We start from the raw sequence: 15,588 nt of genomic DNA on the forward strand, positions 1-15,588 counted from the left end.
CATATGATTCTCTCAATTTCTCTCAATTGATGCATAAAAAAGCTTTTCATAATATCCAGCATCCTTTCATGATCAGAACATTTATGAAAATGGGTATAGAAGGGACATTTCCTACTCTGATAAAGGCCATCTATGGCAAACCCACAGCCAATACCATATTGAATGGAGTTAAATTGAAATCATTTCCACTCAGATCAGGAACCAGGCAAGGTTGCCCATAGTCTCCACTGCTTTTTAACATTTTAATGGAAGTCTCAGCTGTCACCATTAGGCAAGAAAAGGTGATCAAGGGTATCCACATAGGGTCAGAAGAGATCAAACTTTCACTCTTCACAGATGATATGATTGTATATCTCAAAAACATCAGGAATTCTACTACAAAACTCTTAAAGGGATCAAGGAACACAGCAGCATCTCAGGTTAAAAAATCAACACTCAAAAATTGGTAGCCTTTATATATACCGACAAAAGTCATGCTGAAAAAACAGTCAAGGACTCTAATTTCATTCACAGTAGTGCCAAAGATGAAATATTTGGGAGTTACCTAACAAAAGACATGAAAGATCTCTATAAAGAGAACTATGAAACTCTAAGAAAAGAAATAGCTGAAGATGTTAACAAATGGAAAAGCATGCCATGCTTATGGCTGGGGAGAATCAACATTGTTAAAATGTCCATAGTACCCAAAGCAATATATAATTTTAATGCAGTCCCTATTAAAGCTCCATGTTATACTTTAAAGAGCTCAAAAAAAATAATACTTCATTTTATATGGAATCAGAAAAAACCTCAAATAGCCAAGACATTACTCAGGAGTAAAAACAAAGCAGGAGGAATTATGTTACCAGACCTCAGACTATATGATAAATCGATAGTGACCAAAACAGCATGGTACTGGCACAAAAATAGAGGGGTAGATGTATGGAACAGAATAGAGAAGCAAGAGATAAATCCAGCTACTTACCATTATTTGATCTTTGACAAGCCAATTAAAAACATTCAGTGGGGAAAAAGACTCCCTATTTAACAAATGGTGCTGGGTGAACTGGCTGGTGACCTGTAGAAGACTGAAACTGGACCCACACCTTTCACCATTAACTAAGATAGACTCTCACTAGATTAAATATTTAAACTTAAGGCATGAAACTATAAAAATACTAGAAGAAAGTGTAGGGAAAACTCTTGAAGAAATCAGCCTGAGAGAATATTTTATAAGGAGGATCCCTGGGCAATTGAAGCAACACCAAAAATACATTACTGGGACCTGATCAAGCTAAAAAGCTTTTGCACAGCCAAGAACACAGTAAGTAAAGCAAGCAGACAGCCCTCAGAATGGGAGAAGATATTTGCAGGTTATGTCTCTGACAAAAGTTTAATAACCAGAATCCACAGAGAATTCAAATGTATTAGCAAGAAAAGAACAAGTGATCCCATCTCAGGGTGGGCAAGGGACTTAAAGAGAAACTTCTCTGAAGAAGACAGGCACATGGCCTACAGACATATGAAAAAATGCTCACCGTCCTTAATCATCAGAGAAATACAAATGAAAACTACTTTGAGATATCATCTAACTCCAGTAAGATTAGCCCACATCACAAAATCCCCAAACCAGAGATGCTGGTGTGGATGTGGAGAACACTTAGGGATCTAAAAATAGACCTGCCATTTGATGTTACATTTCCTCTACTAGGTATGTATCTGGAAGACCAAAAATCACATTATAATAAAGGTATTTGTACCAGAATGTTTATTGCACCCCAATTCATAATTGCTAAGTCATGGAAGAAGCCCAAGTGCCCATCGACCCATGAATGGATTAATAAATTGTGGTTTATGTACACCATGGAATATTATGCAGCCTTAAAGAAAGATAGAGACTTTACCTCTTTCATGTTTACATAGATGGAGCTGGTATATATTCTTCTTAGCAAAGTATCTCAAGAATGGAAGAAAAAGTCTAATGTACTCGTCCCTACTATGAAACCAATTTATAGGTTTTGTATGAAGGCTATAACCCAATTATAGCCCAAGAATGTGGGGAAAAGGGAGAGGGAGGGGACTAGAGGAGAGAGGATGGGTGGAGGGAGAATAACTGGTGGGACCACATCTACATTGCATCTTACAAAGGTACATGTGAAATTTACTAAAGGTAGAATATAAATGTCTTAACACAATAACTAAGAAAATGCCATGAAGGCTATGTTAATCAGTTTGATGAAAATGTTTCAAATTGTATATAAAATCAGCACATTTTACCCCATGATTACATTTATGTACGCAGCTATGATTTCATAAAAAAATTTTGTAATTATGGTCTGATAATGTTCATCATTGCTTCATTAACTAATACTAGCCCCACACAAAGTAGCTCTTAAATACTTAAATATATAAACACACACACACACACATACACATACGAGGGCTGTCTGGAAAGTCTATCTATGTATCTACACACTTGAGGACTAGCCAGAAAGCATCCAGCCATTGTTAATACTATTGTTCATATTACATGGCTGGATGCTTTCTGGATAGTCCTCAAGTGTGTAGATACATAGATAGACAGACAGATAGATAGATATATTTGAATATGTGTAAGTATATTTGCATTCTTGCCAACAAAGACTTTTATTTGTTCCAAAAAGAGAACATGCTAGTGTGTCTTTGACACGAGTATAAATGGTTATCTTACTGCTTTGCAATATGCCCTGTTTCTGTACTTTTGAGCACTGGCCACTGCTTTAAGTTAATAAATACTACTGTCTCTAAAAAGGAGATAAGTGGCTAGTTGCACAATCAAGTCAATGCTGGCTAATATTGCCCAAATGTACTTAGCTTTTTAATCCCAATATTTCCATGCGGTTGTACAATCTTTTCTCAGATAGTGTTTGCTTTTTCATTCTAGGTTGAGGGAAAGATAATTTTATGAAGAACACTGTAATTTTCTATGGAGAGTTCTGTATGATAAGAAATTAGACCTGCTATTTATGTAGCACTTATGGTGATTCAAGGATAATGCTTGAAACTCAGAAATATTAAGGTACAGGAACTGACTGGGTCTCACAGTAATAGGGATAATTGAAAGAAAATGTTTATAAGGTGAAGGAAAGTCCATTTTTTTCTGTCTTATTGTAACCTTTTCCCAGAAATGAGTCATTGATTTTTTTTTTTTTGTATCTATTGCCAATGAGTTACATTCTTGCAAAGGTCCATTCAGCTACTATTTATGAGAGCCATAATAGTATTCAGGGACGATTCCTACATTGTTCATACTTACAGACCTAATAACGTTGATGCAGCATAGAATTACACTGTTGCTCATCCATTGCTTTTGGAATAACCTGAAAGCATCCTGCTATCCTTTCTCAGACTTACTTTCTATTTTTTTTTTAACTTTAAGTAACAGGTAAAGCCAAACCAAATAGAGGAATGGCATTGATCTGAACAATGTTTAATTCCATGCACGAGTTAGCACTGATCGGCAGCCTGAGTGTGCTCTGAACACTTATTTATAAGCATCAATCAGAAATAGGCTTATTTACAGAGATGGCTGCAGAATGAGAGGTATGTGTGAGCATTGCACACCCCAAGGACCCCTTCAGGATTCTGAATCAATAAATCTCTGCTTGATAAATTCATCCATCACATCATAGTTATAACACTGTACTCAAAAAGGGACTATCTGGTGATCCTTTCACAAAGATAAAATGTCTTGTAAAGAATATCATAAAGAATAGAATTGTTTAGTTTTGTTACAATGTTGTTAAAACAAACAGGAATGTTAAAAGGCATGTTTCCAATTTTATGGGCATACAGAGGACAAATCATCAAGCATGCATCTCCGTAAACTTCACACCTTTATTGGACCTCACATCTTCATAGAGGCTCCTTTCACTAAGTAGATTAAAAAGTTAATTGCCTTTATTTTTATTTATTTTTATTGTTTGGGATTCACTGAGTGTACAAAGAAGTATGAGGATTCTCCATACTTCCTTAGTTAATTGCATTTTCTAGGTTATACTGATTCATTTGTTAGGTAAAGTCCCTCTAATAATTGTGTCCTGCCCCCCAAGAGGTGTACCATACACTGTGATCCCCCCCAGCCCCCTCTCCCTGCTCCATCATTCCCCTACTCCCCACCTCATCTACTGCCTTCATATTGGAATTGAGTACATTGGATTCTTGCTTCTCCATTCTCATGATGCTTTACTGAGAAGAATGTGTCCCACCTCTCCAGGTTAATTCAAAAGATGTAAATTCTCCATCTTTTTTAATGGTATACATGGTATTTTAATGTATACATGGTATACATACACCACAGCTTGTTAATCCATTCCTGAGTTGATGGTAGACTGTTGCCACATTTTGGCAATTGTAAATTGAGCTGTGATACACAGTCTAGTGCAAATGTCCTTATGATAAAATGTTTGTTTTTTTTTTCTTCTGGGTAGATGCCTAATAATGGGATTGCAGGGTCAAATGGGAGGTCTAATTTGAGTTCTTTGAGGATTCTCCATACTTCATTAGTTAATTGCATTTTTTAGGCATTTGAAATATTTGGGCTAAAAAATTAAAGAAGATTATCGAGTTGAAGGTAATGGCAAAGATGAGTGTCATTTAATTTAACTTTCCTCTCTCTGTAGGCTGAGGCAAGAGGACCACTTGAGCCCAGGAGTTTGAGATTGCTATGAGCTACAACACCACGGCATTCTAGCCAGAGTGACAGAGTCACACTCTGTCTCAAAAAAAAAAAAAAAAAGTGTTCATCTTTGTGGTGTTTATCATCATGTCCTTTTTTTCCTCATAAGAGGAACTTGATTTTATAAAGAATACACTCCAAAATGTCATTTCAATCTGTAAAGATAAAATGGGCAGCAACACTGGGAATTCTATCAAAATAAATAAATAATAAATAAATAAAATGTATTAGTAGTAGAATAATTATAATTATTTTATTATTATTTATAATTAATAATAATAGAACAGAAATTGGAATTCTGTTCTCTGAGATGATTGGCCTTAGTCAGGGGTTTAGCATGTCAGTTAATGGTAAGGACGTGGCAATCATGCTTGATACACATACTCCAAGAAGCAGCTACTAAAAGGACTACAAATTCTGTTTCTAAATATATTTTACCTTTTATCAGATTGTAACCAACTATAGAGAATTGCTATTCCTCATCCATGCCCTGTAAGATTAAGATGATTAATCAAACTTTGACTGCAGACATAATTAGTTTTTCTCTTTAGTTTCCCTAAAAGTGTGCCCAACCAGTTTTTTTCATTTTACCTTCCTCCTATGGAGTCTTTCTAGATATCTTTTCCCCTCCTTATGAAATGTTAATACATCACCTATCACATAGACTGTATGTTTATCCACATGCCCTTTGTGTATCTCTGAATTACACATTAAAAGAGTGGAAATTTTTTTGTCCACTGAGAACCAATTTTTGCTCCCTGGAGAGCAGCCTTTTTCTCTTTGAGAATGTTTGCTCCAAAGTACACATTAGTCAGAGCACTAGTGAATATATCTGTCCAGGAATATTTCTATGCCCAGTGCTCAGCAAGCTATATAACAGCCATATGGTCACATATGGGACAGAGATAGTGGGCATTCTGAGGAGGAAAGAATACATTTTTTGCTTGTAGCTATTTGGAAAACTATTAATACAGATGGACTGAAAGGCAAACTACATTCTTTCTTTCATTATTGCATTACTTTTTTAGTTTTATATGTTATTTTAAAAACCTTTGTATGAGTGCCTACACACAGACACACATGTCTGTACCTATATGTTAAGTACATTCAGAGTTGTCTCAGATTTATTTTTCATATCTGACACAAGGGCCATATTTCTTTCCTTTGCTTTTATGCTGTGATGAGATTTATGGGCTTTTTTGTTTATTTATTTTTTTTGATGCAGAGTCTCACTCTATCACCCTGGGTAGAGTGCTGTGGTATTATCATAGCTCACAGCAACCTCAAACTCCTGAGCTCAAGAGATTCCCTTTCCTCAGTCCCACAACTAGGTGGGACTACAGGTATCCACCTCAATGCCTGGCTAGTTTTTCTATTTTTAGTAGAGACGGGCTCTTGGTCTTGTTCAGGCTGGTCTGGAACTCCTGAGTTCAAAGGATTCACCTACCTTGGCCTCCCAGAATTCTGGGATAACAGGCATGAGCCACTGTGCCCAATAAGATGTTTTAATTTCACTCACATAACCATGGTTGCATCCTGTCTTTCATTTTTGATAGAATATTTCCCACAGGGCCCATTCTTCCATTCTTCACTACTAGCAATGAATGTTTGCAAAATATACATCATATGACATTACAATGCCATGGCCTAACCAAAGAAAGGTTCTATAAAGGTGTCACATACTAGGAAAAATTATGGGGAGACGGATGACAGACAGACTGATTTCTCTCTTTTTTTATTTACAAAGGTAAACTTTGCTTAGGTGCTTCCCTGGGGGTAAAGTTTATGAGACACTTTTTTAGTTTTGTCTGAAAACTTTCCCATGAACTTGAAGATCAATTTACCTATCAGTAAAGCTTCCAGCCTAAAGAAGCCCAGAGCCCCTTATTCCTCAGCCCCATTGCTGCGTGTTCTGGTTATTCAGAGCAAGTGAGTCTTCCTAACAGCCGCCCATTTATGGCAAGTCTACAGATGTCATTATCACCTACTTGCCTCTTGGAGAGCCCTGCATACTCTGCACACCACTCTAGCTCTGCTCCGGTTATGAGAGCTAAGCCTATTGTGCCTCTGGAATTAAGTACTGCGAAGTTTTTACTGTCTCCCTGGAAAGTGTCCCCACAATTGAAACCTGGGAGCTAATTTTAGTGGCAACATCTCCGAGTTACAGAGGACCGTCATCACAGTGCTTTTCTTTTTTTCCCAAAGGTTCTGGCCTTTCTTTAATCAATGTATCTTCTAATCCATCCATAAATGGGCCCTCTTAGGGCACATAGTTGGGAAAAGAGAATGAATTGGTCACACACATAATTCATTTCTATGATTCTTATTCCCTGTGTCTTGGGATAGCTCATCTGTGACAAACTTAAGAAATGTGTGGGATATCAACCTCATTCAGCAACAGCACACTAAGCCCAGTTTTCAGTTAAGGGAATAACCAATCAGATCACTCCTAGCCACCTGAATGCACATGCTGCATAAACACACTTGCGTCAATAAATTTAAACAACTCTAAAATTTTGTTTTGCAGTCCTTGGCCTGGCACTCTCATAATCTGTCCCATCTGTAAATGTTTATGCACAAATAAATTAGAGAAGTCTAACAATTCCTCAGGAGATCAGACTTTGTTGGTGTTGACTGAAGTTTGCTCCCTGGCTGCTTTCCGAGATAGAGCTACCTTAGTGCTAGGTCTGAGGGCAGCAATGGCAGAAGTGGGGAGTAGGGGGACTGGGCATACAAACGGCCCACTTCTCATCATGCCTGGGAGGGGCAGCTGTGCCTGCTGGCATAGGAGCAGAATTTTGTTGTTCAGCTTAATCAAAATTTTCTAAATTTTTCCAGTTTTCACCATTCCGTCATTCGTATACATCCTCTGGTAAGTGTCCACTAGCTATCTGGACAAACCAAAGAAGCAAAATTCAAACGGCAAAGCAAAATATAAGCATGATAAATTGTGGTCTCCTGTGGTTTTTTCTTTTGATGCATCCAAGTTGCCAAAGACATAGACAAAATCTCCCAACTAGAATGACTACTTTAGGTAGTTATAAGTGAGGATTGTAAAGTTTGAAAAACTCCAAGGATGCCATTGGCTCCTGTTACAATTCATAGGAACTTAAAGAATAGAATGTAAGTTGTGGTTTTTTGTTGTTGTTTGTTTATTTTTTGAGACAGAGTCTCTGTCACCCAAGATAGAATGCCTTGGTGTCAGAGCTCACAGCAACCTCAAACTCTTGGGCTCAAGCAAGCCTCTTGCCTCAGCTTCCCAGAATGCTGCAATTATAAGCATGGGCCACGGTGCCTGGCCAGAACATCTTAAAAGTTTTTTTAAGACCTTATTTTCTGTTTTTTTAGAGTAGTTGTAGGTTCACAGCAAGATTTAGAGGAAAGTACAGAGATTTCTCACATACCTTCTGCCCCCACACATACAGGCCTCCCCCATTGTCAATATCCCCCACCAGCAGGGTGCATCACTACAGCTGATGAACCCACACTGAAACTGTGGGTGCTAAGCAGTTTTGAAGCAGGGTGATTTTTCTTTTCTTTCTTTTATCACAGGACTACAGAGTGAATATTTTTCTTCGTCAGAAATGGAACGATCCTCGTCTTGCCTACAGTGAATATCCTGATGACTCTTTAGACCTGGACCCATCCATGCTGGACTCCATTTGGAAACCCGACCTGTTCTTTGCCAATGAAAAGGGTGCCAACTTTCACGAAGTCACTACAGACAACAAATTGCTAAGAATTTTCAAAAATGGAAACGTTCTTTATTCAATAAGGTGAGTGGGAGATAAATTTCCTGATTTCTGTGAATAGGCGTACTGTGGGTGAACACAGAGATAACCCCATATCATGAAATACTTTGCATGAGATAAACTGTCTATATTTATAAGAAAAAGCCTACAAGATACATTTCAGAGAAATGTTTTATGTTTATATTTATCTAAAGTATATATAACACTGGGAGTGGTGGCTTACACCTATAATCCCAGCACTCTGAGAGGCCAAGTCAGGAGGATCTCTTGAGCCCTAGAGTCTGAGGTTATCATAAGCTTGGCTGATACCACGGCACTCTACCCAGGAAGACAGATTGAGACTCTGTCTCAAATAAATAAATAAATAAATAAACAAAACATATATATGTCTAACTATGAAATATGCATACATTAAATATGTGTATACATAAAAGAAGTTTAGAAGAATGCCCAAAAATTGGCTGAGAATGAGAATAATCAGCTATAGGAGTGAATCATAAAATTTAGGCAGGAATAAAAGCAAAGTATAAATTTCACTGTACATCAATTTCTGTTGTTTGAATTTTCCAGAATGGGTGATATATCCTTTATGATTTAAATACACACATTTTAAGTGAGAGAGATTCTTTCTTAACCTGAGGTCATGATCCTTGACCCCTCTGTGCTGTAGACTCATGATGGTTATTGAGAGATCTGTGGCAGGATATAAACAAAACAAGCTTAATTCTTTCCCTGCAGATTTCAAAATCACCTTTGTGAAAGGTGTCATTTTATTTTAAATTACATCTTAAAGTATTGTCTCACTTCAGACAGGTTTTGGGTGGCTCAGGTTATAAAATTGTATCATCAGGTAGCCTGGAATAATCATTTAGCAAAGATAGAATGTCTGGACGATTTCTATAGGTGGAATTGAAATGTGTGTGTGTGTGTGTGTGTGTGTGTGTGTAGTGCAGTGTATTCTGTATGGTTGTGGATATTAATTTGTCTATATTCGGTATACCTGGAGTTGGAAAATGTCAATATAAAGAATGAATGAATAACCTTTTAGTTTCTCCTTTATCAATAAACAGAAAAGAACATAAAATCAAGACTACTTTTTGGGCAGGGAGCTACTTGCAAACAATATGTTATCAAAATGGAACTGTCCATCCTGAAAATGTGTCAAATGGGATGAATCTTGTTATTAAGAAGATTGTGTAATTTTAAGAGTATAATTGTACTAAAACACTTAATTGCTCCAATTTAGATGCATTATGTTACAGAATGCTAAAAATTATTTAGTACATTGAAAAGTTAAATAATTTAAGAGAAATTTATAAGACATTTTTACTGTGTCCCTTGAAAATGCTCAAGTGCTTTTCTGTCTTAGAGTAATAAGACTGAAATTATGTCTCTTATAAGTGATGTCATTCATTATAAATTGTTCACATTTCATCTAACATCTTGAGAACATTTATGAAATAATCAATGCATCTCTTATCTTTTTGTATGAATTCATATGAAACAGATGGTCTCGGCTCTTAGTTTTTGTTTGTTATATCCTGGCTTACATGATCAAAGAAAAAACAAATCTTTTTTTTTTTTCTTCTTGTGAGTTGTTTTTGGAAATTTCACAGGACTTTGAAAGCTTTCAATGACTCGAATCTTCAGCTTCTTTGTTAACAAAAATTGTGCTAAGGAAAGAAAAATCTTGTTCCATTTACCAATGGAACATCTGTGATGTTTCAGGAGAGATCTGGCTTTCCTGCCTGCTTAAAGAAAGAAGAAGAATGTCCTGGCAAAGGTGACCTATTGTGCTTACACATTTATCTGTGTATCCCCCTTAAGCCTTACTAAAACAAGGAATAAACTAAATAAGGAATAAAAATGACATTAACACACAGGAGGATTAAAGCACTGGGAAATAATGCAAAAATGGACAAGTGATCACATATTTTAGGAAGCTTATAAAAGAGGGCACTTCTGAAAACTGACTTCACAGGCTAAGACAGAAACCTAAGCCACAGTGAGGAGCTCAAGAGCAAGAAAATAATTACCTACAAACATTTAGAAATTTCAAGCAGTTGAGAGGTTAGAAATGAGAGGGTCTGAAAAGAGACTTAAAATATGAATGCAGAAATAATTAGTTTTATGACACCATATTTAGAAATACTAAGTCTAATAAAAATACATGTTTGTTTGGTTTTTTTTAATTTCAGGTTAATGTGAGGGTACAATCGACTGGGTTACAATGTTTATATATGTTAGGTAGAGGCCTTCATCTATCCTTACGTTGTGCCACTAGGTGGGAGCACACCAATCCCTCTCCCTTCTTCCTTCTTTTCCTCCCTCCTGTTCACAACTTGAATGAAATTGAGGTTTTTCTCTCATATGGGTATTTGATTGTCTACTGGCTTCGTATTGGTATTGAATATACACTGGATACTTTTTCCATTTTTGTGATATTTTACTAAAAAGAATGTGTTTCATCTCCACCCAGGTTAATACAAAAGTTGTCAAGTCTCCATCTTTTTAGTACTCCCTGGTATTCATATACTACAGTTTATTAATCCAGTCATGGGTTGATGGGCATTTAGGTTGTTTCCATGTCTTGGCAATTATAAATTAAGCTGTGATGAACAATCTAGTGCAAACATCCTTATGGTAGAGTGATTTTTTTTTTTTTTCTGGGTAGATGCCTGCTAATGAAATTGTGAGATCAAATGGAAGGTCTATTTAGAGTTCATTGAGGATTCTCCATACTTCTTTCCAAAGATGATGCATTAGTTGTCCCACCAACAGTGTAAAAGTCTTCCCTTCTGTCCACATCCACGCCAGCATCTGCAGCTTTGGGACTTTGTGACGTGGGCTGTTCTCACTGGGATTAGATGATATCTCAGGGTAGTGGTTTTTTGTTTTTTAGGGGGGACACAGTCTCATTTTGTCACCCTTGGTAGAGTGCTCTGGCATCACAGCTCACAGCAACCTCAAACTCTTGGGCTCAAGTGATTCTCTTGCCTCAGCCTCTCAAGTAGCTGCAACTATAAGTACCTGCCACAATGCCCAGCTATTATTTTTGTTTGTTTTTGTTTCTCAGGCCCAGTCCAGGTTTGAAACCTTAGCCCAGAGCATGTGGCCGGCACTCTAACCACTGAGCTATAGACACTGTCCTTCAGGGTCATTTTGATTAGCATTTCTCTGATGATTAGTGATGAGGAGCATTTTTTCATGTTTGTTAGCCATTCATCTGTCTTCCTCAGAGAAGGTTCTGTTCATGTCTCTTGCCCAGTGATAGATGGGATTGTTTGCTCTTTTTTTCTTGATTCATCTGTAGATTCTAATTATCAACCCTTTGTGAGATTTGTAACATGAAAATATCTTCTCCCATTCTGAAGATTATCTAATAATATGTATTTTTTGTACTATAAGAGTTTTTACTGTCTGTATTACTATAACTTAGGCGATATCCTTTGACTTGTGTCATAGTCTGATCAGGCACAACGATATGCCCTTTTTTACACTAGCATTGCCATACCTGAGGTTATCAACTGCTTGATCTTTTTTTCTTTTTTACTGTTGGGGATTGATCGAGGGTACAAAGAACCAGGTTGCACTGATTGTATAGGTAAAGTCCCTCTTACAATTGTGTCCCATCCCCAAGAGGTATGTCACACCCCATGGCCCCCCATCACCCTCCCTTCTCTTTGTATCCTCCCTTCCCCCACCCCCCACCGTGTACTAGGTCAATTGTACTCCTGTTAGAATTGAACATATATATATGTTCATATATATATATATATATATATATCTTTATAAAAAGTTTATAATGGAGTGAGAAACATTTTTAAAAACTCAATGAGTGTTTGAGATAGGACACTCAATTGGGACCAGTGTAAATGAAGGAGTCTAGGAGGTGCTAAATGTACCAAAAAGCATTACTCAAGACAATGCTTATTCAAAAATGGGCAGTGATTAAATTTTAATGTGGCAAATTGTTTGTCATAGACTATAGTCACCCTTTTTAATTTTGGTACTTCACTAAGCCAAGACTTCTTAAGGGGAAATAAGAAACGCCATATCCTGTTTGTGTGTCTTGTCTCAGAAAGAGAACTGAGTGTCCTTATTACACAAGAAGACATTCATTTCCAAAACAGTAGAATGTGATTTATTGCCTTTGGATTTATTTTCCTCTTGATGTGGCCAGGATATATCTTTAATTTAGATGTAATGTTTTGATAAAAAAAGTTCAGTATCACACCCACCAAGTTCACACATATTTTTCATCAATATGCGATTAAAGGAGTAATTGTATTGTACCTTAAACAAAAAGAAAGAAAAGTCAATAAATAGACCCTTTCAGGATATGATTTATGACAATCTGTGTTTCTCTTTGCCAAATAATTCCTTTCAAGTGATTTTTTTTTAAGAATTATGTAACGTCTCTCATTTTATGCCAGAAAAATAGCCAGGATAAGAACTTGACATCACATGCATGGTAAAAGCGTGGAAAGACTCTGAGAATGCTATTTACCTCCACATAAAAGGTCACAGAATCAATTCTGCAAGTCAACATTCAGTGCTGCTGGCTAAGAGCCTTGGTATTTGGAAAATTAATGTGTGTGCACTCAAAATGTACGTATGCATACACTTCTAATAAATTCTTCACAGGCAGAGAACATTGTGTCCCACTGATTTTACAACTGCCTTTTTAAGAAAAGACTGTGAATCTTCACGATCCTCCCAGGATCATATAATCTAGCTGAGCAAGGAGAAACACGGGTTTTGAACGTTAAATTCTATGAGTGATTTTAGTGTGTTATGGACTCTGATTAGAATCAATCACTGAAAGATCCTCCTGAGACATTTAGATTTAAAAAGTTGGCAGCTTCAGCCTCATGCCTATAATTTCAGCACTCTGGGAGGCCAAGGTGGGAGGATCCTTTGAACTCAGGAATTGGAGGCCAGTCTGACCAAGAGCAAGACCCCATCTCTAACTATAAATAGAAAAACTATCCCAGCATGGTGACAGGTGCCTGTAGTCTCAGCTACTCGGGAGGCCAAGGCAGGAGGATAACTTGAGCCTAGGACTTTGAGGTTGCTGTGACTTATGATGACACCACAGCACTCTACCCAGGAGAACAGAGTGAGACGCTATCTCAAAAAAATAAAGAGAAAAAAGAGTCAGCAGCTTCACACATCTGTTCAGTGATGTCTGTCAAATTATGTTAATTGGACCTAACGCAGTAAGAGTGTTCCCTGTAGAACACTCGTCCACACATCCTTATAACTTTATGTCTACGGTCTACAAAAAAATGCTGTTTTGGAAAATGTGGTTTTATAGAGTGGAGCCACTGGTTGTTTTTTGTCAAAGTGTAAATAGTTCTCACACGTGATGTGATGCAATCATCTTTTTGCAGGCACTATAAAATTGGGGCTGGCATAAATGAAGGAGTCTAAGAGGTGCTGGATGTACTAAAAATCATTAATAACTAAAATGTGTTGAGTATTTATTATGTGTCAAGCACTTGTCTAAGTACTTTATATGCATTAACTCAGGTATTACCCATAGCAACTCTCAGGAGTAGGTACTATTATCTTTATTTTAGAGATGGGAACACTGTAACATAGGGGTTTGCTGTATCTGCCAAAGCCTGAGTAAACTAATCCACCTAGGTGCTCACTAGTACACTGAATTTAATTGGAAATACTTTCAATAAAAGAAGCTAACTAAAGAGTTCTCAGAAAAGAACTTAATTTAAATAAACTTGAGTTCGGATCTGGGCCTCTCTCTCTCTTAGGTCCAGGAACTACAAATTCTGGGTAATCCTGAAGGAAATCTGGATAATACAATCTTCTAACACAAAGTATTCAAGGGGTGATGAATTATGCGGAATGCCCACATACTAATGGTCTTTGGAAGTGGGGAGAGAGCCTTGAGCCTTTCCCTGGAAAGAGAAAGAAGGCTGGTTTGCACCACCCAGGGTATCCTTTGTGTACAGCTTTAAAAGAGAAGTTTCTTTGATGAGTGCAGAATTCCATCAGGGATATTCTAGAGCAGTGGTTCTCAACCTTCCCAATGCTGCGATGTATTTTCATTGTTACAAAGGGGTCGTGACCCATAGGTTGAGAACTGCTGTCTAGAGGCTACTGCCTGACCCTTAAGACATCTGGTGAAATGCCCTGGTCCCACAGCTTGACTCTAGTAATTCAATTTTAAGTACACCTGGATGCTTCTGACAACTTCTCCGGTGCAGAGATAACTGAAGGTCGTCACATGGCCTGTGTCTTTGCATTCTGTTTTTCCACATTGAGACTCAATTCCTCTGATATACTTGCCCCTCAAATACTCTATGTGATTTTGGTGGAAAGATACCTTTTGGAACTTGGTATTAATTTTATAGAACCCACTCCCAAATTTCTCTTTGTCTTTTCTGGAGATGTAGACTCTCCTAGACATCCACAGCCTTCTCCAAAGGGATAGACTAGATAGACAGAAATGATGTGACATTTATATATACAACTATCCCCTACCCCCAAAACAATTTATATGTAAGTGAATGGCTATTTCATACTAGATAACATGCCTAACCTGGAGAAAATTTTATTTGAATGGATGTTAGTCATTACCAAAGTAACATTGTATTCCTGGAACAGCCAAATATTAAAATGATGCCATAAATTTCCTTTAAGCCTAATCATATTGAATTCTTACAGACTGACACTAACACTTTCCTGTCCGATGGATCTCAAGAATTTTCCAATGGACGTACAAACATGTATTATGCAACTTGAAAGCTGTAAGTATGAATAACTTGCTTTTTGTTGGAATACTTTTTTAAATGTAGCAGATATAAACTTTGAATGACTTATATGCATAATTTATTTTGTGATTATTTTTGGTCACATATGTAATAAACAGGCATGAAATCTTCCACCATGTCTGAAGGTAATGATATCTGTCAGCTGGTACCCTGTATGCTATGGCAGAGAAACAAATTAGGACCTAGAAGTAAAAGTTTTTAAGCTTAAAATCAAATATATGTCTTTATATACATTGTCAAAAGTAAGAAAGATGATAATCACTGAAAACAAACCTTTTTTTTTTTTTTTTAAGACAAAGTCACCCTGGGTAGAGTGCCATGGTATCGTCATAGCTCACAG

At 37.0% G+C, this 15,588-nt stretch overlaps 1 protein-coding gene across 1 annotated transcript in view; it reads left to right on the forward strand.

Annotated features, from left to right (window-relative positions):
• The window catches only part of GLRA3 (glycine receptor alpha 3), a 77,665-nt gene that overhangs the window by 33,663 nt on the left and 28,414 nt on the right, over positions 1-15,588 (forward strand). The window contains exons 3-4 of the mRNA XM_012806962.2: positions 8,249-8,472; positions 15,142-15,224. Coding sequence (XP_012662416.1) covers positions 8,249-8,472; positions 15,142-15,224 — 307 coding nt within the window. The remainder of the gene's footprint in view (positions 1-8,248; positions 8,473-15,141; positions 15,225-15,588) is intronic.

The sequence above is a fragment of the Otolemur garnettii genome, unplaced genomic scaffold (assembly GCF_000181295.1).
Source record: "Otolemur garnettii isolate 467f Iridium unplaced genomic scaffold, OtoGar3 scaffold00061, whole genome shotgun sequence".
NCBI classification, from domain to species: domain Eukaryota; kingdom Metazoa; phylum Chordata; class Mammalia; order Primates; family Galagidae; genus Otolemur; species Otolemur garnettii.